This window comes from Eubalaena glacialis, chromosome 4 (assembly GCF_028564815.1).
Source record: "Eubalaena glacialis isolate mEubGla1 chromosome 4, mEubGla1.1.hap2.+ XY, whole genome shotgun sequence".
NCBI classification, from domain to species: Eukaryota; Metazoa; Chordata; class Mammalia; order Artiodactyla; family Balaenidae; genus Eubalaena; species Eubalaena glacialis.
Window position 1 is genome coordinate 94,746,676 of NC_083719.1, and position 26,670 is coordinate 94,773,345.

General features: G+C 40.7%; 1 protein-coding gene across 2 annotated transcripts in view; it reads right to left on the reverse strand.

Moving 5' to 3' along the window:
• The window catches only part of TRIM36 (tripartite motif containing 36), a 47,119-nt gene extending 20,692 nt beyond the window's left edge, over positions 1–26,427 (reverse strand). Inside the window, exons 1-5 of one of the 2 annotated variants that reach the window (XM_061188056.1) lie at positions 26,131–26,427; positions 14,429–14,663; positions 6,322–6,647; positions 4,631–4,777; positions 579–674 (exon numbers count right to left, since the gene is read on the reverse strand). In XM_061188056.1, coding sequence (XP_061044039.1) covers positions 579–674; positions 4,631–4,777; positions 6,322–6,647; positions 14,429–14,663; positions 26,131–26,193 — 867 coding nt within the window. In that variant the 5' untranslated portion in view covers positions 26,194–26,427. Of the gene's footprint in view, positions 1–578; positions 675–4,630; positions 4,778–6,321; positions 6,648–14,428; positions 14,664–16,757; positions 16,838–26,130 lie in introns of those variants that run through there. The other variant, XM_061188057.1, reaches the window with a different exon arrangement.
• Between the last annotated feature and the right edge of the window lie 243 nt (positions 26,428–26,670).

Sequence of the window (26,670 nt, forward strand, 5' to 3'; positions counted from 1 at the left end):
CATCTTCCTTTCAATATTAGTGCCAGACTTATCTACATTGTTGCACATAGTTGTAGATATTCATCCTTCACTGCCATTTATATTCCACTGTTAATGAACATCTGAGTACTTTCCATTTTGTGGCTATCACAAATAATGCAGCTAAGAACATCTTAATACATGTCTTTTGGTGAACATATGTGACAGGAATATACTTCGGAGTATCTGGAAACTTAAATAAACCTGGTCCTATCGACATATAGTACATTTTTCAAATGCAATCTGTTAGTTTTATAAGATACAGATAATCATAAAAGCTATTATTTTCCTTATATTGCTACTTTGGAGAACTCGTTAACTGCCACATAAAGAATGTCATTCTTTCCTCTGTGTTCCAGTATCATTGACTCACAACCTCTATCAGCACTGATCACATAGCATTATTTTTTACATTTGTTTTCTTAGTCCCAGAAAAGCAGGAGTGAAATCTAACACAACTTTGTTCTCCCAGCTCAAATAATACCCTCTGGATTTTATGAATGAATAAATGAATGTCTAAATGAATAAATGAAAAATATGCAAACCAGCTTATCACTTACCTCCGTTTCTTTCATTAACAAGTTTAGTTCAGAAATCTGACTCTTCACCTGGCTCTCCTTGCCAATAAGGTAATCAATATCTTTTGAAAGCTTTTCCTATTGGAATATATTAGAAACAGAAACAGAAGTGTAACAAAGGCCTTCCAGAATTTCTTTTAACACAGTACCCTCTTCTCTAGCCTATGATGAACAGACAGTAAAATCAACAATGGTGATTATCATTATTAACCCAGGGTAAACAGTCACTGGCCTTGAGCACACAGGCCTAAAGATACATGAGGGATTCGAAGCAGTTAGAAAAAAGAACAAGGTAGTGATGCTCAGATTAGTAAAAACTCCTGAATACACAAATGGCATATTTTTGTTGTCTCATCATCACTCCCAGAATGCTTCCTCCCAAGGCTTCTAAGTAAATGGAAGGGCAGCAATCCAAATAGTGTTGTCTTCCACCAGATTTTATAATTCACTCTCACACACACACACCCTACACACAACAGGAAAAACAACAAAGACCCTTCCAAAATAATCTTCATAGTCCATCCCAGCCTAGATGTTCATTAAACAATTACACAATACACAATAATGAAAACACAGATTTATAAAAATAGGTAACTTCAAGAGCTTATTGAATAGTTTGTTCATGAAGTAGTCATTTTGAAACTGGTATAGTTTATCATAGAGATAATGTCATAGATTTTGGTGAGATCACTAGTGTAGCCCAGAAAACATTAATATACCTGAAATACATTTAAAAACAAACAATAATACCCTGACACACCACGGGGTACAAAGTAGTAAGAGACAATGTATCCTGAGACTAAGAATAAGAACATCCAGAAAACACTTCCCATGCTGTAGCCCTGACAGGAGGATCTGAACATTTCTTGCTCACAACTGGTGACTAAGGGTTGAAAAGAGTTAGGAAGAAGAGGGGCAAAGCTCTTAGAAATTAAAGAAGTGAGTCTCCTTCTTATAGCATCGTCCTCTTTTTTTACTTAGACCATGTTACAGGGTAAGAGAACGTATGCAGAAATCAAAGTGACAGGTCTCCAGCATGGCCCATCTTTAACTCTTTGGTACATCCAGCAATCAGACCCAGTGAGTTTCCTTGATGGCTCACTGGAGGGACAGAGGAAAGACCGACCTGTTAGGCAGAGGAACAAGATTTCTGAGAACTCAAGGCAGGACGGGACCAAGAAGGAAATCATAGGATGTTAAGGATAGGAAGAGACATTAAAATCCTGCATTTTAATCCAGGAAACCAAAGCTCACTGAGTACAAATATCACATAGTCAATAGCTGAACTAGAAACCTCCTCACCACACATTAACCATGATGTCACAGGCTGAGAGGTGCTTCCTCAGCACCAAGCTGCAAGGAAGATGATAGTTCCTCCGATACCACCGCTGTCAGGCCCATGTTAGGACCAGACCTACGGGGTATGAGTGCTGGCACTCTTTTTAGCTATAGTAGCAAAGAAAGGAATTTGGCCATTTAAACTGAAGTAGGGCTTAGTTCTGAAACAGCTTAAGTTAACAGTGCTAAATAGGCTAGAGAAGAATAGAGGACAGAATTCAGAAACACCGTCCAAGGTCTAAGTGGTTCCAGTGAGCTGTGAGGCTTAGACCAAGTCTCTGGCCAACCACAGCCTTTATCTGAGACGGCTCCAGTCTTCTCAGTCCCCTTAAACTTAGGCAGTCTGTGTTAAGACTAGATCTGTCTTAACCAAGAATCAGTGGTCCATTTATTCATAATCCTCCAAAAAGTATATGCACCAGACACTGATACTAGGCATTTTATCCAGGAAGTTCATCTAACGTGAGAAGCAGGTTTAAATCCTTTAGTTCTATTAGGACCCCAGTTCTCTAGGAACTGATCAGAGGCTAAATTCTCAAGGACCCCAAAGTTGCTCAAAGCTTCCTCTAGAGCAGTGCTTCTCAAACGCTGGCGTGCATCAGTCTCCTGAGAGTCCATAAAGAACACAGAGGCCCAAGGTCATTAAAGTAGTACAGGCCTGGCTTCCATAGTTTTACCAAGTGTTCCAGGTGATTCTAACACCCAGCAGAGTTTGAGCTCTCTCCCTACAACACTCAAGTGAGTAAAAATGAAAATGATATTATAAACCTATTTCACCTAGATCATGAAGGCCTCTGGCTTAAAATCTAAAACAAGTAAAAAGGAAGATCTAAGGAGATCTGTTTGCTACTTTCAGCAAAACTGAATAATTTTACTCTTACTAAAAAGTGAATAAATTGAAAAATCCATTATGGAGTCTCATTTTTAAAAGTGTGAAACATAAATGGGAGAAATTAACAACAAGGCAAAGGATAACTTAAGTGTATGCTATTGTCAAATACTGATTCCAAGTAACAGAAAAAAAAATTTTGGACAACTTATATAATATCCAACCAATAAGAAACAAACAAAAAAGGTGTCAAAGTTAAAATTATCAAACAGTGTTATTGCCACTGTGAGGCACAACAGAGAAACAAAGACTGGATTTACTCACCCACTTGAAACAACTAAAAAAACCTAACAGAACAAATGAAACAGTTCTCAAGACACTGGACATCAAGAAACAAAAAACAGTGTCCCTGAGGGATGGGAAACAAGATGAGCCTATGATTGCTCTCAGCTTATTGTCAGGAGAAGGCTTCCCAGGCCTGGTGCAGAGAACTCAAATGGGGCCCAGGATCTCCCGTAAGATGAGGCGATGAGGCGATGAATCTGGGAGTCTGGGGAGGCCAGAGTTTATAAAACATAACACCTAAGAACAGGTGGCCATAAAGAGAAAGAACTCCAGAGATTTACCAAGCAGCCCCCTTGCTTATTCATATGAGCTTTGATCAATTTTTATGTGTGAGGAAATTGCCACAGGCCAGGGCAAGTATCACCCAAAAGAATTAGAAGGAACAATTTCAGAGCTCACACATGCCGGAAATAGTGCCTGTTCCCCACCAGCCAGACTAAAAAAAAAAAAAAAAACCTCAAAATTCATAGGGCATTGGGAAGAGTAAACAAATGGCTTTACTTCAATAATCACATAAAATTAGTCCTAGAACAAAATGCTGCTCTGTCCTAACAAAGCTTAACAGCAAGACCAAAAAGGAACAAATTGTTCTAACTTAATCACACAACAGAAGAAAACTCAAGAATATCTTTGGGAATATAAAAATATCCACTGCCCAACAAGGTAAGCTTTACAATACCTGGCAGCCAATCAAAAGTTGGCAGGCTTGCAAAGGAGGAGGGGAATACAACTCATAATGATAAGAAAAATCAGTCAAAATTGACCTAGTAATGACACAGATAACAGAATTAGTAAATGAGGACGGACAATAAAACAACAATACTTGTAACCCAAGTGTTCAATGTAGAGGGAGGACTGAGCATGTCAGACATACAAAATACAAAATATGAAACTGTATGTATAGATGCAAAATAGATACAGGTCAAAAAATGCATACACATATTGTTACAGGAATCAAAAATTTAAATGGGTAGTAGATTTATAAATGAATTGATTCCCTTTTAAAAAGGAAAAAAGAATGAAACAAAAAAAATAGCATTATACCACTGCCTACTTGGCTGTAGATTATCAAATTTGAAAGTTTTAAAAGGGCCATGTATAAGGTTAACAGACAGTAAATAACTCAGTTTTAGCCGGAACCCACCAGAATAAACAAAAATGTTTATACTAATTCTATTGGCAGCAATAAGAATCAAGTGTCTTAAAACAGCTACTACCCTTCAAAGTGTGTCACTCCCGTAACCACACTCAATGTCATGGCATTAGGCTCATGTAGGGATGGATCATAATGAAGTGTCCTTCATCCCTCTCTTTCCTCAGAACTAGATATCAGTAGGACAAAGAGTTGCCTGGTCAGAAATACTAACAACCTAATATTAATAGATCATTAAGTAACACTTTAGATTATTAACTCATTTCAGTAAAACAGACCACACAATATGTACAATATGATTTTATAAAGAAAAAGTTAAAGGTCTAAAGTTATAAAGGATCAAAATTTAGTTCTAAAAATAAGTTCTACCTTTAAGGTTTTGTAGGCACTGCTCATAGTGGTTACACGGTGGTTGGAATGATTACCACCCAACTTACAGAGATGACAAACTGGCCTCCTACATAATTCACAGTACATGTTTATTCTCTCCGTTTCATGTTCTGGGCACATTAAAATCTATTGAATAAAGAATAAAAGTGGGATTAAGGGTCTTCATAGCTTACATGGCACTCAAAAGATTTCAAGTAATTGGATGAAGTCCCAAAACACAAAGATTTGCTTTATGAGATCACTAAATAAAGCCATTTAAAGTAATGAAAGTGTAAAAAGAAATAAAAGCATTTGGTACATTACATGAGAATTCTCTACATTAGAATTACTGTTTTTCAATTTGAGGGTTCAAATGGTCAATTAATTATGTGTTATTTCCTCTAAACTTGGTGATAAGAAGGTAAAAATTTACTTCCTATAAGACTTAAGTGAAATGCTTAAACAAGCTAGAAAGGTCCACTGATCATAATGACTAGGTAAATTCTTAATGATCATGATCAATATTTTTTAAGGTATCATAACAAATAACTTATGAGGACCCATAGCCTCATTATCCTCACAAGAAATCTGTTACTAAGAGAGTCTTGGAACACTTTATAAGCTTCCAGATGTTTGCTTTTACATATTGATTGCACACACATTGACCAAATTTAGAACTGTGTTCTCCTGATTTAAGTTTCTACCTTTTTGTTTACTCTGTAAACTATCATCATAGTTACACTGAATTTTTACATAATATAGCTGTTTTCATTTGGAAAAGAAGGAGGATTCTTTTAAACTAGTGTGTTAATGGAAATCAAAAAGCTGCCCATTATTCCAAAAGATTAGATTTCAAGCAACTACAACTGGTCTGATAACTTAGAGAATTTTTTTTTAATTCCATTATAAAAAGTCCTAATACCAATGTGTAGCTCCAAGGAAAAACTGGAAAAGATTTCAAATTTCTAAGCATGTCCAGGTTCCTACATTCTCAAAGCCATTACATTTAAAATAGAATATAAAGTCAGGCTTTCTGCAAGGAATGCAAGAACTCAAAATTATAAGGCAAATATTCTATAGGATGAGACACCTTTTTAGAATTTGACTATAGTGAATTACACTATTCACTATTTTGTTTCATCTATAACTTCATTCATTCATAAAGTTCTTCTGTACGTTACTATAGAAATTACCCAGAATATTTAAGAAACGCAAATTCCACTTCAAATACTATATAACCATTATATCATAAGCTTCAAACTATTAGGCTGTAGTTACTCTTATTTATTCATAATACAATTTTAGGTAACCAAAAATGTCAGAATGTTTCCCAATCACATCTTTTAGACAATTATGGATTTATCATATTAAAGCACAAAAGCTTTTTAACTTTAACCATTTCAATCTTAGAGAGTATATCTGACATCACCTTTCCTCTCTTACTCAGTTATCGTTACAAACATTCATATATTGTATTGTATCACACTGTATTGTAATAGAGTGAACCATAATATTGCCTTCTAAGCTCTGGGGATGTTTAGCAACATACTAAATAACTCCAACTACTAGGCCTTAATTTCTTGTTCCAGCTTTTAAAGTTATTTCCCTTCTTACTGTCAGGTTCTAGACTTGTTACAATTTATCTTATCATATTAAGTTTAATACTCTAACTTAATAGAAACTTCACTTACCTTGGGTCTAAAATTCGTAGTTGGGCCCACATACTCATGCTGCGCTTTTACAGTACCCCAGGGATGATAAATTTTGAAGCATTCATTGCAGTAGCTTGCACTACAGTCCATGCAACTTTTTGTGGATTCTTGAGGTGGTGGTTTACAAAGGTCACACATAATGGCTGTGGCTGCCCTGGCTGCCTGACGATATCTTTCAACAATAGTTTCCAAAGTGAAATTTCGAAACAGACCGTTGATTCCCCGTTCTCCAAGATCCACATCATGTTCACAGCCAGGACAAGGAAAAGTAGTTGTCCTAGGGGTCAATGAATTGCGCTTCCAGCCTGTGTAATTAGTTAAGTCCTTGTTTAGTTACATCAGTAGGAAAATGGATAGAATGAAAACTAAGGAGTCATGTTTTGGAAAGATACATATCTACAAATATATTGCAAAAACATAATACTCAAAGTGGCTCCATATAAATCAATTTATGTACTGAAAATGCTTTTTTTAAAATGGCTTTTCCTTGGCATACAAAAGATAAGCCCAAGTTATTAAACAGTGATCAAATCAAAAAGGAATGAAATTATTCTATAATAAATCCCATATAAAAACCATATTAAATCAAACAGATATGTGGACAAAACATATAATACAATACTACACAGGGTCAAGATCTTTTGAAATTATACAATTAACATTTATAGTTAATTTCATATACCATTCCCAAAGGAATTTGGCTTGTATTTAAATGAACACAGCCTTGGCTCATTGATAGGAAATGAGTTTATACATAAAAGAGCAAGAGTCCTTAACCCAGCCAGGGTCCATCGATTGACTCCAGGAAGATTCAAATAGTTTGGTAAACTATTTGAAATTATATGCAAAATTTCGCATGTATGTATCCATACATATTTTCTGCTTAAACAACCCATAGCTTTTATCAGGTTCTCAAAAGAATATGTGACCACAAAATTGTTAAGAACCACCGCAAGAGAGGGTATCCCACTGTAGTATTGTTTTATCTAGAAAATTCAGTAAGCAAAATCATTAGTTAATTGAGTGCAATCTATAAAAGAGTAAAAAGCTCATTCATAGATCTAGAATCTAGTGACTTTAAGAGGAACCAACCATTTAATATCTTCTTATGACCTGAAAAAAAGAATCATTAAGATTATTTAATTCAGTAAGCCAGAAGATACACCAAAAAAATTACAGATAACTTTACAATATATAAATAATACAATGAGTGATCTTAAACATCACACTCTTCTTCAGTGTTATCCCGATTTTAACAAATCAAGAAACCAAGGCATGACAGTCCTTACCCACAGGTTCACAAGAATCTGGGGTGGTCTGTTTAACACAGGTGTATGCCTATCATGTTCCCTCCTCTTCTGTATAAATTTGAGTATGTAGCCTTGGTTGCCCACAAAATAACTTCCTAAATATAAACACAAACTTTTTAACCTACAGCCTTCTTTCATACTTCTATGTATCCAGTACCAAAAGTGAATGGTTAAACTTAGAATACGACATTTAGAAAAGGTCTTTAAACAACTATATTAATATTGTCTTGGCAACATTACTATCAACACTGAAGACTGTCTTAAAAGATGTCTGGCATATCACTACATAAATCACTACAGGTAAAATTTAGTGATCAGCCCACGATATTATTCATTTGAAGTGACTTTACACCATGCAAAATGGCATTAGGCCCCCAAAGCTACTTATGCAAAAAACATGCAGCTGCACTATTTTAAATTTTAAATATTTTCAAAATATTTAAAGATATTTTTAACCTTCACATTTTAAAATATACCCAAAAAAGCATACAAAAAAAGCTGCCCCATAAAAATTTGAAAATCCTACATAAAATATACTCTTGTAATAATTCTAAAAACATGCAATACAGTACAAGATATTTCACACCACAGCAGGCACATAATAAAATAAGCAGCAGAGCTACTTTTAAAACACATGCCAATGAAAATTTTGTTTAGTGAAAAAACAAGCCAAATAATTCTGGAAGTGATATAGTACAGTGGTCAAGTTTAAACAAATGGAAATTCATATTTAATTGCATGCTTCCACACATGAACTAGGTGATAGAAATTAAAATGGATAACTAATCTCAACAGTCAATGTTTTAAAAAAATGAATTATTGGTTTTATGAATAGAAGATTGTGATCAATTAAGTAATGGGGAAAAACAAAAGTAAATTATGCCAGTAAAATCACGCTTTAACACATACACTGGTGACACCCAGATTTTGGCCTCATGTTCAGAAATTTCAGATAAAAAGCTTTATCCCTTTTCTGTAAACCTCTTTTAACTTGTTTTTATAATAATAAAAAAAAAAGGTGTAAAGCATCACACTGAACTTCTTATATCAGACAAAATATTAAATCAATATATCTGCTAAAGAACTTTTATTTCATCTGTCTTAACTTCTACCATTGTTTTCATAAAAACAATCAATAGAATATATATTCAGGGCAATAAAGAAAACAGGACAGATCTAAGGATATTCTGGGAAGTAAGGCTGATGGAAAAAAAATCAAGACGGTAGAACTAAGAATAAAACATAACAGAATCAATATTTCTCTATAACGCTGCTAATATAGTAAACATTAGCCAAATGTGGCTATTTAAATTTAATTAAAATTTCATTTAAAATTCATTTCCTTAGTTGTAGTACCCACATTTAAAATTCTCAAGAGCCACATATAGCTAGTGGCTACCATCTTGTACGGTGCAGGGTCAAACATTTCTATGATTATAGAAAGGTCTATGGGACAGTACTACCCAGTAGCATGATATAATGGGGAAAAAAAGTAATGATGTCTTAGAAAGGTAAAGAAGCAATATAGGCCAAGCAATGCAATTTTCTATGTCAAACTCCATTTGCGGGGTCAATAATATTTGCTAATTATCTGAACACTGCCACCTCACAGAATCAATTCTTTCCCCCATACCTTTAACTTCAAAGACAGATTAAACTAGTTAAGCATAAACCATGACACAATTATAAAATGAAGATGCCAAAAAAATTTCAAACTCGTTTATAGCAAATCCCCCCCAAAAAGTCAGCTTTCCATCATATGTTTTACCGTTTAAATGATCAAAGAGAATAATAAAGTATTTCAAAACAAAGAGAGTCAATTCATAACAGGTTCCAAACCTGTGCCAGCTGCATCTTCTCCCATATCCTGGCTGCAAACAAATTCCCCACTGTTACCACCTGGACACGTTAAGTAGACTATTTCTCCTCATGCTGGACACTCATGTTGGACTTCCTGGTGTTGTGCATTGGGCTGATGCCTTATGCTTCCACCTTAATGCTTCCACATTCTGACCATCTGATGACTATGAGTTACATTTACCCTTTGAGTATTAGCATTTTCAAACTGCAAAAACTTTTTCTCGACTACCCTCTGAATCAAAAGTAGGTAACAAGGTAATTTTTTAAGCAAACTGTTCCTATCTTTCCTCCTAATTATTAAATTTCAACACTTAAAATTCTCAGGGACTCACTAAAGCCTGTAAGAGAATGGATTACATGTGGCTTCTAGAAGTGGCTGTAAGATTTTAAAATCGAGGCATGTAGAAGAAGGTGAGGAAACCAGAAAAGGGATACATTTCAGGTGTTTATTTTCTCCACTAAAGTTTAAGGTATCACCAGCATTCCTGAAAAAAATAGCCAATTTTACTTTAAAGGTCAACTGGAGTAAAAAAAAAAATTATTTTAATAAAATGGGTTGGCCCACCTTTCACACAAAAGCAATGTACATTATTTACCCACAAGTGAGACCTGAGTGTTAAAACTCTGATCCCAAATACCTTAAAATAAAAACAAAAAATACACCATATGCACAAACAAGCAAAGATTATGGTATTAACTACAAAAATTATCAATACCTTTAAGTAAATTTTTAAATACAGAAGAAAGTACTGGCTTATTTAACCTCCCGAAGGGTAATATGGCTGTTAACGTAAGCTTTGTTCCACTAAGTAAATGTAAAGCATTTTTAAGGTAACATTAAAAAAAAAACAAGGGGATGTCATTTTCTTTAAAAATATCCCATCATGGATGTGTGTGTGTGTGTGTGTGTGTGTGTGTGTGTATACATGGCAAAATGCAAGCACTAATAATCAGACCTCCATTTAAAAACATCAGAAACTGCTTGGAAATTTAGTCCTGTTGACCTTTAAGTCATGTCAGCCAAATTTGTTCACTTTCTACATGATTTTGAAGACTTGACCACTGATGTTTATTTTTTAAAAAACTTTATCTATATAAAGTTATTTAATTTAAATCTAACACTATACTGCCTGCAGCCACACAAGCAATAAAGCATTTTCTACCTCTCCACCCCAAAGATCTCCGTTGTGATGCTGTGAACAATGAACAGAAAGCTGGATTTAGAATTTAATTTCAAAGAGAAGATTTACAACATGTTAACAAAAGATAAAGCAGTAACTGTGTCCTACACATAATACAATTATTGAATTAACAGTAAAAAAAAATGTTTTTCCTGGTACACATGGTATTTATATAAAGCCACCAATGTAAAACAGTCATCAAGCTTATCCTATCACAGTTCAGAATTAATCACTGTTGGTGCATCACTTAAGAGACCTATACTTTATCTTATAGATTTGTATTTTTAAACAATCATACTTCTGGAAACTGTTGAATATATAAAGTAAAAATCAAGCATCTTTTTTTTGGTTTTTTTAAGTGATCTAAATCAACACAGTAAGTAAACATTATTAACAATGATTGTATCTTAATGACAACAGGTAATACAGAATGGGAGAAAAGCTTGCATATATATGACCAAAAATGAACAGTTATATAGCTCTTTTATTTTTACACAATTTAACATGCTAGTGTTATACACACAAATCTTACTCTCCTTTCAAGGCATCCTTTTATTTTAAAATCTGTCAAATGACCCATGCAATGTTATTTGAAAGGAATATGTGTGAAAGTGTAAGCCACATATGTCATTTTACATTTTCCAGTAGCCACAAAAAAGTAAAAATAAGTGAAATTAATTTTAGTAATACATATTTAACCCAATATATCCAAAAACTATCATTTTAAAATGTAATATAAAATTATTAGAGATATTTTATATTCACTTTTTCACTCTAAGAGGTACAAGTGCATATCTCAATTCAGACTAATGTGTTTCAAGCACTCAACAGCCATATGTGGCTAGTGTACTGGACAGATCTGGAATTTTTGCTGTGAAGATACCCAGAGTACTACTACTCTTCCACAAGGCAGCCATCATATTCTGCAGTCATCCCTTCACCAAGTTAAATATTCTTATTTCCTATAATTGATCTCCACAGAGAAGCTTTCTAACTTGCCCCCCATGAGGACATAATACAGCTTAACAGGGTTCTTCCTAAAGAAGAGGGAGGAACATCTCGGTAAATCTATTTCTGATCTCTTGTTCTGGAAAAAATGCCATCATCGATAAATATAAGCCATTATGGCATGCTCTGTACAAATCTTATAGCAAACGTTTGTCATTCAACATCCACTCAACACATATTTATTAAACATCTACCAACTACTGTGCTAGGTAAGTTCCTGAAAACAGAAACAGTTAACTATTTTTCATCTATATTTCATTCATACTTTATATCGATCACAAAAAAACTAACCAAATCTTAAGATTCAAAGCCTATATAAAACACAGAATTTCATGAAATACACATGTGACCTCAATCTAATGATCAGTAGAAATACTAGTATTTAACCAGAATTTTATTTAATGGTCTGTGCTGAATATTAATATACAAAAAGTGAATCTTCTTGGTCAATCAAGCCAGGGTCCCTAATTATCCAATGAGGATCTACCAACAGAATATGAATTTTTATCTGGAAGAATGATTTCAAGCTATCACTGTCTTTCCTCCCCTCCTCAGTATGCCAGTTTCCTAACAGGGACGAAAACATAAAAGTGATGGCTTCACAAAGAGCATGACCCTCTCTCCAACCTCATACATCCTGCACTCCCGCAGTTACCTAATGCTCCCTTTTTTGTATATACATATAATTTTTATGTGTGTAAAATATCCTCCAAGGAATTGGTGATTACCATTTTTAAAAAAATCATGTTTTTAAAATACCATAATACCACTCTTAGAATAAATCTCCTCTTATCCACTCTCTGATGGAGCACATAGACACAAATATTGCCCAAGGAGACTCCATATCCCAGCATGGACCAAAAAAGATGACATTCTCTAAAATGCAAATGAGGAGAAAAAGATTCTTCTCTGACTTAAAAAAAAAGGGTTTTTTTTACAATATTAAAAAGTTACTTCTATACTAAGGAGGGAGAAATGGACAGAGTGGACAAAAGGATTAAACTGAAAACCTCAAAGCCCAAACTGGGCAGAGCTGAAGCCCTGAAGTCTGGTGCTCATGGCCACTCAAGGACTCTCCTCCATAGGAAGGAAGTGCTGAACATGATGCTGTGGTATTTCTACCCAAACCTCTGCCTCCCCTTGACCCTTACTGCTGATTTTGGCCCTTAACTTCCCAGTGGCCCTGTTCCCAATGGTTTTAAATTAATTTTGATCTACATTAATTCTGCAATAGATGTTCAGAAGAAAGAAACATCATCCCAAGAGGAAAAAATTTAAACACCGGCTATATAATAATAGTATAGGACTTCCCTGGTGCCGCAGTGGTTAAGAATCCGCCTGCCAATGCAGGGGACATGGGTTCGAGCCCTGGTCTGGGAAGATCTCACATGCCACAGAAGCAACTAAGCCTGTGCGCCACAACTACTGAGCCAGCACTCTAGAGCCCATGAGCCACAACTACTGAGCTTGCGCACCATAACTACTGAAGTCCGTGCGCCTAGAGCCCAAGCTCCACAACGAGAAGCCACCGCAATGAGAAGCCCACGCACTGCAGTGAAGAGTAGCCCCCGCTCACTGCAAATAGAGAAAGCCCGCGCGCAGCAATGAAGACCCGACGCAGCCAAAAATAAATAAATTTATTTTTAAAAAAATAAATAAATTTATTTTTAAAAAAATAAATAAATTTATTTTTAAAAAAATAAATAAATTTATTTTAAAAAAAATAAATAAATTTATTTTAAAAAAAATAAATTTATTTCTAAAAATAAATAAATTTATTTCTAAAAATAAATAAATTTATTTCTAAAAATAAATTTATTTTTAAAAAATAAATAAATAATGGTATAGTACATGTGCTATACATCTAATTAGATCTACTTCTACATACTACTACAGAATTCCACTACTGTTTAGCTGATGTTCAAAATCCTTATTTTAAAATTTGGATTAAAAAATGGCTGAAGGGCTTCCCTGGTGGCGCAGTGGTTGAGAGTCTGCCTGCCAATGCAGGGGACACGGGTTCAAGCCCTGGTCTGGGAAGATCCCACATGCCGCGGAGCAACTAGGTCCGTGAGCCACAACTACTGAGCCTGCGCGTCTGGAGCCTGTGCTCCGCAACAAGAGAGGCCGCGACAGTGAGAGGCCCGCGCACCGCGATGAAGAGTGGCCCCCGCTTGCCACAACTAGAGAAAGCCCTAGCACAGAAACGAAGACCCAACACAGCCAAATAAATAAATTAATTAAAAAAAAAAAAAAAGGCTTAAGAATAAAATGGAATAAAATGATACCAAATAACATTCCTCTAAAAAGTCTTCTAGAACTGGGCATTATGTAGTCTCATCCCTTAATTCTGCATATTTGTTTACCTATTACCATACATAGATGGTTCCCTAGTAAGTACTTCAGTAGTCCATTATTTCATTCCTCATATAAAGGACTTCACAGGGTCAGAACACCCCCTAAAATACAGGCACAGTTAATAATGGGTTTAATACAAAATTCGTGTTCAATATTCAATATCCATTTTAAATGCATACCAAAAGACAATAGAAGTTCATTTTGACGTTTTAAAAGTTCATTTTAAAAGAGAGAGGGATTCTTTTCTAACTATAGTTTTAACTTATTCACCTGGAATGATTAACCCCCAAAACAACGAAAATAATTTCCCTTCCACAATTATCACTGAACATGTAACCAAACTCCACCACCCCAGGTTCTACCACATACCTGGTCTGCTAATTCTGTCAATTTTATCCATGCTAGGGGAAGGAAGCCGAAGTCGAGGACTGCTCTGATTGGAGTTGTCTGATCCCACGTCATTGAATGAATCATCAAGCATCAGTAAGAGTTCTTTTACACATTTATGACAGATACTATGTTGACAAGGGAGAATCAATGGGTGGGTAAACAGCTCCTTGCATGCCGGGCAAATGAGCTCTCTTTCGATATTCTTAATGGTAACCTTAAGTTGAGAAAAAGAAATCAGAATCAAAGTCTTTTAGTGTGTAAATACATTAACATGCTTATACTTCTTGTATAAGTACATGTGTTTACCTTTCAAAAAAGAATTAAACAGATTTTTTTAAAGTCTGAAGTTTCGTTTTGGCTATGAAAGTCTATACCATTAATTATGTCCCCCTCATCATCCAATGCCTAGAGGTGAAGGGACATGAAATGGTTAAAGAAAAAAAAAAGAGAAAACCTGAAGTATGAGAAAAATTAGCATAAAGTATTAGGGGACCATAATATTTCATCAATAATTATTAAGTTATTCAAATCATTATTAATTAACTGATTTAGGAATTCAATGAAATCCTGAAAGTAGATTACTGCAATAAAAATTAAGTATATAGCACTAAGAATAGGATTATTCCTATTTAGCACATTAGCTCTGTAACTGGCAAGTAACAAGAGCTGGTAAAAACTGGGTTAGCCATTATGTTCATGGAACTCTACTTGAAATCTATTTACAAGCTGAATTATCAGCAACTTTCTACATTAAATGTGACCATTTTCCATGTGCTGCAATTGTAATGTAGGTAAGAGGTTCTCAGGCTGCATATCAAAGCAGTTATCTTAAAAGCACTTTATGAATACTAAAAGGGTATAGGGGATTAGAAGGAACCATTATAAGCGCTCTCTCGATACTACAGGCTTGCAATATTTTCAGTGAGAAACATTTAGACTCATCACAACTAAAAAGGTCTGATGACCTCATACCAGTTTTCCCATCCTTTGCCTGTGTAGTTTTTCCCCACGGATCCCAAACTTCAGGTGCTATGAATCTATATTTAGCATTCCTGCAATTTTAATGATGGTATAATTTTAAAGTACTCATAACCCCGTACAATCATTTCAACTACTGGAAACACACAGAAAATTAAAACTGACTTAATTCACTTGTTTTAGTTAAATAAAAATGCATGCGAGTATTCCCCTTAAAACGACACCAAGTGCTTTAATAATCCCTGACAATAGCACTTCAACCAACTGGCTTTATCACTGTCAATGGGTCTTGTGATGCAGCGTTTCTTGATGCATCACACAAATGTTTAAAAAAAGCCCACATCACGTCATAGTTTTAGTAAATTTGGAGGATATGCACACCTCAATATTCACATCAAAGAATACAGAATATTCACATCCTCTCTCATTTCGTAAAGAATTTGACATCTGATTCAAAAGGAAATTATTGTCCTGAATGTTCAAAACAGGCTCTCACGCCCCATTTTATGAGAGGTTTACTTCCCACTGAAAGATCTAAAATCATTTCCACTTTTCTTGTACACAGAGCAGTGCATAAGCTTTCTAATCACAATGGATATAAAGCAATTTTTACGCAAAAGAAAAATTTAGTGCTCATTTTACATTCACTGAGAGGAAACCATCTGATTAAGAGAAATGTGATGTGCTGGCTCCCCCAATTAAGCTATTTCAAAATAAATGAGGTTCGACGGGAAACTAGCAAGTTGGAAAGAATTGCATATCCGACCCCTTGAAACAAAAACACTTGTACCCCGACAGCTGCTGGAGTAAGCCCGCCTCCCGAGAGCAGGCAAAAGCGGGGAGGAGCCATTGCTCGAGGCGACTGCGGGCCAGGCCCGCGAGGGTCCGAGGGGGACTCGAGAGCCGGCGCCACCGCGCTCCCAGACAAAGGAAGGCGGGACACGCGCGGGACACGCGCCCCGGGCCGCGACGGGCACCCGACTCCCTAAAGCGAATTAATTCTACAATCTGAATACCATTAAAGAGCCCCGCCCAAACTCCCCGAGGTTCTCAGGTGAGCCATCACCGCACAGGAGTGGCGCACTCTTCCGGGCCCCGGTGACCCCGAGTCCGACCGTCCCCACTGAGGGGCAGAAAGGGGGCGCCCCGGGCTGCGGAACCCTGCCCGGGGCGGGAAAGGCGAAGAGGAAGCGGGGCCACCACACGTCCGCCCTCGCTCCTCCGAAGGGAGAGGGTCCCTCACGGCTCAGGGCAGAGGGGAAAGAGAAACCCAGGGGACCCGGCGCGCCGCCACCGAGGCGTTAGGCGGCCGTCCCTCTCCCCCACTCACCAGCGAGTCTGAACCATCCCCCTCCATGGTAGCCTTCTGCCAGGTGTCATCAACCGCAGGATCCAAACAGGCAGACGGGCGGCCCCTGGCTGGGTCTGGTGGGCGGGTCCCTGTGGCTGCCGTGGAGCCTCGGTTCGGAGCCGGAGGGCGAGCTGGTCAGCCGGACCCGACCAGCGGACCGACGCGGCGAGGAGGCCAGGGCGGGCGAAAGCAAAGACGCGGAGAGCCGAGCTTTGCTCCCTGCGATGGCCCCGTGAATCCCGCCCCGCATCCGGCTGCAGCGGCGGCTCCAGCGGCCTGCGGCTGGGCGGGCAGCCACGCGGAGACCAGGGCCAGGGAGCCGCGGAGGGCGGGGCCTGGGCGGGGCGGCGCCGTCGCCCGGGCAACAGCGCTCACCGCACAAAGGAGGAGGGGCCGCGGGCGGGTGGGAGACCCAGCGGCGGAGCAGGGGGTGGGGGTGTGGCAGTCGGCGGGGTTCCAGCTCGCTCCGCCAGCGCCTTTGCCCCTTCCCCGCCGCTCCATACTGCCGCCCGAGCCGCCACCTTCGCCCCCTGCCGGGTAGGAAGCCTCGGAGGGTCGGAAGTGAGGGCGGGGAAGGGGCGGTGGAGGCCGAGGGCCGAGCCGGGGCGGGGCCGCGGTGGAGCGGTCCGGCGGTGCTGCCCCTGACTACTGCCCTGGCCACTGCTCCGCGCCGACCCTCTGCTCTTCATTTTGCTTTCCGTGCGCTTTGCTAAAGCGCGGACTAACCATTCAGAGACAAGCTCCATTTCCTGACTCTAGCCGGGGCGGCGGGGCGAGGGCTGGCCCACGCCGCCTTCCCGTGCTGTCGCACCCGGCACACAGAGTCGCGCGCGGGGGAGGCGACCAGGGCGAGACCCGGCTCACCCCACCCCAACCGGGGCCGGGGGTTTCCCCTAGAGGGTCCCTGTCCCCGCCCCGCTCTCCGCCTTCTCTTCCGGCCAGATTCGTAGCGTGAACTTCACATTCCCTGACTGGTCACCAGCCACTCGTTGTCTGCTTCTGCTTTTACACACCAGGGCGCCGCGCTGCCACGCACGGCACGTTCTTGCCAAGTGGCGCGGGGACAAGCCGCAGCGTAGGGGTCCCTCTCCCGGGTACTGGCCGGGAATTAGAGGCGGCAGCCCCCTGCCCCGCCTAGTGTGTGCGTCCCGCCGCCGCCGCCGCGCGGTTCCCACTCCCGGGCACGGAGGGTGCGGGGAAATCGGGACAGCTGGTTGGTCTTTAACGGCTCCGGCACCCACGCACCCAGGCGGTGGGCGCCCGCCCTGTGTTCAGGTACCGCTTTTCCAGCTCGGAGACTAGCCGCGTCAAATTCACCTGCTGCGGTTCAAGCGCGTTTCTTCCAGATTTCAAGGCAAACCGAAAACACATTAACGTGGGGTTGTTGGAAGCCGTATTGTTAGATCACGCCACCGCCCTCCCAGCTGGCTAAATAATTCCATCTCTTATGTATAGACTGAGAAAACAGGAGCTCTAAGCAGCTGGGCGAAGGGACCACAGAGCTGTAGCGCAGCATCCCGTTTAGGTTTTGACACGCTTCCCACTTTTATTTCCCATTTGGGACAAGTCTCTGTCTGTGGCAAGTTCCGCCGTCTTCCCACAGCACTGTCAGCAGTAATAGCCTCTTCTCCAGCCGACAATTAAATAACGCTGTGGCAGTGTAGAATTAAGAACAGCAAGGGACCGTAGCAATTGTCTTTAATGGAATACCCTCAATTTACAGATGAGGTTCAGAGAGGATGAACACCTTGCCAAGTAATGACTGGAGTGTTCTGATCCAGATTAATGCCCGCTGCGTGGCCGAACATGCTGGAGTTGAGGCTGCTTCCTCCCCACGGGTTCTGAAGCGTCCTAATCAGAAGGGAACTGAGGAAGATAACAAATGCGTGTGTAATTTAGTTACCTATATGATGTCCTACACCATGTTCCCATATAGATTTTAAAAGGCTCGACCATTAAAAAGCATTATAAGTCGGTTTCTGTTTTTAATTCTGGTCTTTGGGTTCAACAATACCCCTTTGGCTGTAATCTCACATCAGCACACTTGAATAGTGCTTTGGTCCGAAACTAACGAAAGTACAGAGTAAAAGAGATTAGACGGTTTCATTAACATGAACTAAAGAAAGAAACTGTATAGACAATACTTGGCTGAAAATAAATTTGAAAGCCCTTCCATTATGCAAATCAAATGACAATGAGTTATTTTCTACCTGATTCTCAAAGTTCAAAAAATATGTTAATACACTTGGTAAGAATGTGGGAAAGTAGACACTTTCAAACTTTTTTGTAACAGTGTAGATTGGTCCAGCTTATTTGAAGGGAAATTTTGTAAAACCTATCAAAAAATTTCAGTGTTTCTACCTTTAACTAAACAATTCCACTTCTAATAACTTTCCCACTGAAAGACTTGCATTGTGCACTAAAACGTGTACAAAGATCTCAGGGGGACTTCATAGAAATTAAATATCAACCATCCATAATGTACATCCATGCCATGAAAAGTATTTCAGCATTGCAGCAGTTAAAATGAATGCACTGATGAGAAAGGATTTCTAAAATAGTGTAAAACAAATACAAAACCATATGGATTCTGTATGTTGCCACTTTGGAAAAAAAAAGGTGAGACAGGCAGGCATATTGCTTACATAGGCAAATAAGTAAATAAAAGTAAGTCTGAAATGGAGCACAAAAATTGGTAACAGTGTTGTGGAGAAGTAAGGGGATGGAGTCAGGTGCAGAAGACACTTTCCACCCACATTGTATTGTATTATTTGCACTTTAAAATATGTGTATGTTTTACTTCTAGGCACTTTTTAATGTAACTTAATCCATAAACTTTTAAATCCATATTTATTTAAACTATTTAACCCACATACTTTAAAAAGCAAAATGGTGGAGGGGGAATATTGGTAAGAAGATAGCAAATATGAAAACCACCAGTCTAAATGACCACTCTCCCATTTGCCTAGTCATTTCTCCCCCCTTGGCTGCCATGCTTTGGGGCATCTCATCACGTTCTCTCAACATCCATCCATCTCAGCCTCCCAGTTATCAAAGATACCAAGAGCCTTCCCAGTTCCTCAACTTAAAATCCTGTGTGGTTTGGGTTTTTGTTTTTGTTTTTTTAATTCTTCTCTTTCCTTTCCCCGTACCTCTCTCTGACAGCCTTCAAATCCTCTTACAACAACTCAAAATGAATCTAGTATAGTATGGAGGGCCTAGAATTACCATGCTTCTTCTCTGTAGACATTTGAAGGCGTTTATGTAGGAATGACATGAAAGATGTGTTTTGTTTTGTTTTTTAAATCATTATTCCCCCAGTTTGTATTGCATATACCATCCCTTGGTGCCTGCCCCTCCCCAGTTTGGAGTATCCTAGCACCTTCTTTTCCAGTAGTTTCTTTTAAAACATGGGTCAAAATTCAACACAAGGAAGCCTCTTCCACATCTATCACCCCCTCCAGTCCACAGACCTTCAATACTCCTGCCTATATTATGATATCTTGTGCTTGGTGGCGTTGTGTAATTGCTCTTCTATCACAGGGGTGTGAGCTGTCTCAAATCTATCTACTTCATGAAGTCCAAAAGGTCAATTTCTCCTCCTTCACCTGCCATCAACCACCACTCCCGAAACACAAACACACACACACACACACACACACATACACTATTCAGGTCTGGTAAAGTAGACGTTCAATAAATGTTCATTACCTCACACTTAAAATATAAACCTGATACCCTTTAGTTTCTACACTATTCACTAAACTGAGCTGCTCTCTTTCCACACTGACTCCTAATACCCAACAAGAGCTTAAATTCCTGGCCAGGTCAGGTCCTAATGACCCTGGTGCATATTTGAGTCAGTGCCGTGAGGCATCACTAGCTCTTAATCTGTTTGGTCTGAGGTCAAACAGCCAGGGTACAGTTCTGTTAGTATATCTTGAACAAGAACAAGCAACAAGGTCCCATGGCCAGCATACTTCTAAACCTTGCCCCCTGGTGGAAACAACCTGGGTTTTCAATTAAGAGAGCCCCTGGACTTAGGGGAAGTAAAGAAGGTGGCAATGAAGTCAATCGATGAAGTCAATCACAGGGTTTCACAGTAGACTGGCACATGCACTGTCTAAGCTGCTGGGTATCAGGAGGTTACAGGTGAAGGGACAACAAATGACATTTACCAGTTATTGACCCAAGCATCTGACAAGCCAAGCTTACCTGTCATAAAGTGTTTCTGTGGGAACAACCTCAGGGGAGAGGAGTCCAGCAAGCCAGGAAGTTCGGATTTCCCTTGCCGAGCCAACTCCAGCTCATCTTTCAAGGTGCAAATCTAGAGCCTCCATCCTCATTAGTCTAGTTTTCATTGATCAGCTCCCTTTACTCTGAGTTCCTCTAGCACTTACAGTCTTACCGCTCAGTTTAACACCATTACATGCTCTCATTTCGTACACTCATGTTTGATGTTTTGTAAGCCTTATCTTCCCATCCATTTCAAGCTTTTGTTTGTTTAAGAGAAAATCCAGGAGGCATTTATCTGCTAACTGGTAGCACCAGACCAACAATTTGAGAGTTGATGAGAGATACAGTGCTGCTCTGGCAGACACTTCCCCATTAAAGGCAGGAGTGTATCGGCTGCATAACTGGTGGGCAAAGGGGTCCCTTAGCCAACTTGGGGTGTGAACAATATCGATAATATTCAGAGGTTGTTAGCAGGTCCCCTTTGACCGCATCTTATTATTCCTACACTTAGGGTTGCTAGGTTTAGCAAATAAAAACACAGGATACCCTGTTAAATTTGAATTTCAGATACATAATGAACTTCTTTAGTATATGTCCCAAATATTGAATGGGATATACTTACATTAAAAAATCTGTTGTTTATCTGAAATTCAAATTTAACTCTACATCCTGTATTTTATCTGGCATCTCTACCTCCCATTGTTAATGATCATAGTTTGCATATAAGGTGTCTCAAGACCTAACCCTGTTGTCACAGTAGCTAGATGTAATAGCTTTACTTACTGGAGGCCTACTATGTGCCAATAACAGTATTAGGAACTTTGCACAGAATATTCATTTAATCCTTGCAATAACCCTGTGAAATAGGTATAATTCCCTTCAGAGGGGACATGTAACAGTCACAAGTCCTCTCCACCTCTATCCGGAGATTAAGTAATACCCTCAAGGTCACATGGCTAGATACCAAGAGCCAGGATTCAAACCTGGGTCTCACTCCAGCATCCCTACTCAGGCCCACAGGAGTGTCTAACATGCAATTTCAATTTCATAGAAAATATGATTTAAACATTCTTTGACAAAGCAGTTTCAGAGACAGTTTTTCCCCCCAAATTATCGTTCGAGTAATGTAGTAAAAACATCAGAGGAAAATTCTGATATTTATAAAATTAGCTATGTTCAAGTGATCCTGCTATCGTCTAAATCTTCTCTTTGCCTTTCCTCCTCCCCACAACACACACACTTTACCCAATCCCAAGATATAAAAAAATGTTTTAAAGGATACTTTGCAGTGGGCACAACATTAGTATTATCACCCAGTTTAGATTCAGTTGTGTGAGCAACTATCTATTGAACCTTCTGAAACAGATCATTTGGTGGTATTTTTGTTTTGGTCCCAGGAGATGTTTAAGACTTTACGTTAGTCGAGATGTGAGGATTTTCCAAACGTAATTCTTTCAGAGTATAAGCATCTTCTTGAAAGCAAATTTTGTGTTTATAAAAGTTCTTGAATCTTTTGTGCCTCAAAGATATTCAAAGTTAAAAGTAATAATTCACCAAGTAATGGAATCATCGCCTGTTTCTCTATTAAAATTAAATGTAAGCTTTCCAAAGCCTCTTTATTTTGCTCAAACTATTGTACTCCTTGGATGTGCCTGAACAGTAACTATTGAACTGGGGGAAACAAGAAGTGCTTTCTGGCTTTGAACACATAAATATAAGTATGTTTAAATGCTAAATAAGGAAGCATACTGAATTTAAATTCTTCTATGTTCCTTGTCATCAAATCTTCATTATATGATTCTAGAAAAGTGTGTGATAGTATGAAGAAAAGAAGTGTATGAAGATGATAAAAAATTAATAAGGTAAATCTTTCTAGAGACCAAAACAGTTTGAAAATACTGCTTTGTGTAGTCCTAGATATTGACCACAGAGTTGGAAAGCTCTCTTTTAGCCCAGAGAGATGAGTTACAAAAGAAAAACCAAACCAAACCAAACCAAACCAAAACAAAACAACAAAAAACAAAACCTCAGAAAGCAGCTTCCAGAAATGGTACAAATTTCTGTATTTCTGTGATAGTGACATATAAGCAAGTCCATTTACATTGATTTTTAAACCTCTTGAGAATTATCATAGGTATTAACCATACTCGTAGGGTATTGTTTGATGAACAGAAAGACCACAATGGTAGAGATCACTGTGTACTTTAAATATTAAAGTAATCATCACAATAGAGTAAAACTAGATGATCAACTTTGTCATGTGGGTTTTATGTTACTCTAAGATGAAAGGCTCACCTCCCACATTCAAGAACACAACAGTAAGCTAATTTAATTTGAAATAGACACACAGCAAACTGCTGCCACTGGGAAATGCAGTGGATTGGAGGTGGGAGTGAAGTTCCACCTTTTACTCTGTAAAATTTTCTGTAAAGTTTGAATATTTTGCAATGAGCATGTATTAAACGTAAAATTTTAAAGCCATCAGAGACAAGTGAAAGAAATTATGATGATGGTCAACCCACTGGTCTCAACTTTGAAGGAAGGGAAGGAAAGGGCAGGGGGTTAGGAAGACAAGAGCCTCTGCTCTTTTTTTTTTTTTTTAACTCCATGAACTTGGCATAATTAGATCAGTTTCACATTATTCTTTACCTTACCAACTTGAGATACAAAGTGGAACCTAACTTCTCAGAGGAAAATAAAGCAAGTCAAAGGTCCGCTAGTCCATGGCTAATACTCAGCGAGGTATTCGGTGTTCAAATCCTGTATAATCACATATATAAGGGTTTTAAATAGAGTTAGGGGGCGGAGCTGTGAGGAAAGTGGGCAGAGAATAAGCTTGAGTTGTAATGGTTAGGAGGCTACTCCTGACCCCTCATGCCCCACCCCGACAAATAAAAGGCAGAGGGAGGAACTGTCCTAAGATCTCACTGTGAGAGCCTACTTTCCAACTCAAGAGATTTCACAGGGATACCTGCCTCTCTAACTTTGGAAGTCAGCTGAGCTCCTGCTCCTGCTTTTGCTGCAGGCCCATTACTGAAACCTAGTGAAGAGGGTCCGCCTAATGGAGAGCGAGGCAGAGAAATTCAGTGGATGAAGCCAGAAGGTTATTTGGGTTTTGTTTTTTTCATTACAGTGAGCATATTGTGAAACACAATGCTAATTCTGAGAGGTTTGTTTTTGTTCACCTGACTTTATTATAAGAAGTTTTAAGGGTTCACTAATGGTTCTGCCCTACTCGCCCATTTAGTATTCATGAGAAGTTCACCTGCCTGCTTCATAATCACCTGGGATGTCAACTTGCAGATCCCTGGGTCCCACCTCAAAACTACTCTCTCCGTGTATCAAGTGTTGCCTGCTATTGAAGGAAAGTATTAGCCAACTAATACAATTCTGGCTTACTCTGAAGAATGTCTGAGCACCACGGGCCTAAACTCACCTCTCCATCATCCTATTCCCGATCCCATCAAGAGCGGTACATTTATTTTGCAATCAACAAAAGGCATCCTCTTTCCTTCTCCCCGCCCCCCCCCCCCGAGTTCCTAGGCAACCAGGGTCCTGCTGTGTGCTTTAGAGGGCCAGTTTCTGGCCCTCTGGCGGCAAGCCTCCTCGCTCAGAGCCAGCACTTCCTTCTGGACTTCTTTCCCCAGGGTCGGCCCTCCAGAGGGTAGAGAGGGCTGTAATACGCATCCCAGACGGGGCGGGGAGGCGGAAGGTGCTGGTGGCCAAGGGGAAGCTGTTTGGGGCGACAAGGAGCTTGGAGATGCTGGTCAGGATGTCCCTATGCATGTGCAGGAGGCCCCTCGAATTGTAGGCTGGAGCCCCAGGATTCGAAGAAAAGTAGAACCAGGGTCCTCCATTTGTACTTCTGGTGCGGGGTGTAAATGATAGGGATGGCCCGAAGCACAGCCTCTACCTTCGAAATGTTCATAAGTATTCTGTTTCGGATGAGTGTATTCCGTGTTTGCAGAACAGGAGAGAGAATTCAGGGAGGCTCACAGTTCGCCCGGGACGCTTCCGTCTGGGAGGGCGTTAACCGGCTCCCCAGCCCCGGGAGCCGCGGGACTGTCTGGCCTGAAGCATCCACAGAGTTGGGGTTAGTGAGGTATGAGACTGGTGTTCCAGGTGCTCGCACAAGAGCTGCAGATCATCCTTCTCCTTCCTGATGACCTTGCGCAGGGCCTCCTTTTCTCGTCTGTGCCACCTTTTCTCGAAACTCCAGGTGCAGAAGACAAACGCAGACGACGTTTCTCGCCTTCTAGCCACAGGCGAATCCCGGCAGGCCGCGCACCGCGCAGCCTTCGTATTTCCCGACACTTCCCGCCTGTAAACCAATTAGGTGCCTCTGCAGGCACTTTCTCTGATGCAGCGCCGAGGCCCGCCTCCCCGCAAGGCTTTCAGCTTAGGCGCGGCGCCACCCGGCCCGGCCGAGGGCGCGGTCACCACGCGCCACCGACAGCGCCAGTCTGGGTTTCTAAAGGGCTCCGGGACAGGTGCCTGGCTGAAATCTGGTGCCTTAGCATCTCCTCCTCCCCACCAAAGGAAGGATGTTTGAAATGTTCCCGACCTGGGACAACAGCCAAGGACCTGGAAGGAGTGCTGATAACGCCAAGGCCTGGCGAACGGGGGTTCTGCTCCTATTTATCCGCCACAAGGTCGGACTGCTTGCTGAACCCGATCCCACCCTCCTCGCCTATTCACCGTCTGGTCCGACCCTCCCTCTGCGCTCCGCGCCTGGACGGGCGAGGTCAACCACTTGATGTCACCACGCTTAGGAGCCCTGGGTGCGTCAAGGAGAGCCCCCTGGCCAATGCCCGGCCCTCCTCCCCATCTTCGCAGGCTGAGATCTTGACCCTCGCCGTCCCGAGAGCCCCCGCGGTCGCCCAGCTGGCCAAGTGCCTTTTGGCTCATTTCAGAAATGCCGCGCAATTAAAAAAAAAAAAAAAGGCGTCTACTTCGCATTCTGCAGCTGCTGGGGCGCCCTGGCTGAGAGCGCGGACCTGGGACTCCAGCCCCGCCCTCCCCGGCGGCTTCAAGGGCCCGGGACGCCTACAGCCACAGGCCGTGTAGTGCCTGGAGTGGGGACCCAGGCCGCGGCTTCGCGCGCCCCGGCACTTACCTTGCCTCTGGCTATCAATTCCATGATGTAGCCAAATTCACTTATCTCCCCCGACTCAGACATGGTTACGACCGTTCGCAAACTCGGGAGGAACCAGGCAGGTGCATCGAATACGTTCTTTTTCTCTCTCTTGCTCTGTTTTTAGTCTGAGTTTTGCCAAGCGCCCCGCCTGTATGCTGTTAACGAGGAAAAATGAGAAAGCGGGAGGGAAAAGCAAAAAGCGGGGTTGGGTGGGATGAAGGCCATAGAGGGCTCCTGGGCAGCCACGTCTGGCGTTCTTAGCTCCGGGCAGGGTGACGTAACGGAACAAACGAGGGCGGCGGAGGCGGTGGCGACCGTGAAATCCTCACCGGGCGGAGCAGGGCGCGGAGGCCCCGCCTCCTCGGGGGTCGCGGCCCGCGCCTCCTGCCGGGGGTCGGACGGCTGCGGAGACAAACACCTACACAAAAGCTTGTCTGCTCCCGGCGTGGCGCCGCCCCAGCCCGGACACCCAGTGGATAGTTAAAGCCGTCCTTTATGCGATGGCTGAGACGGTGGCTG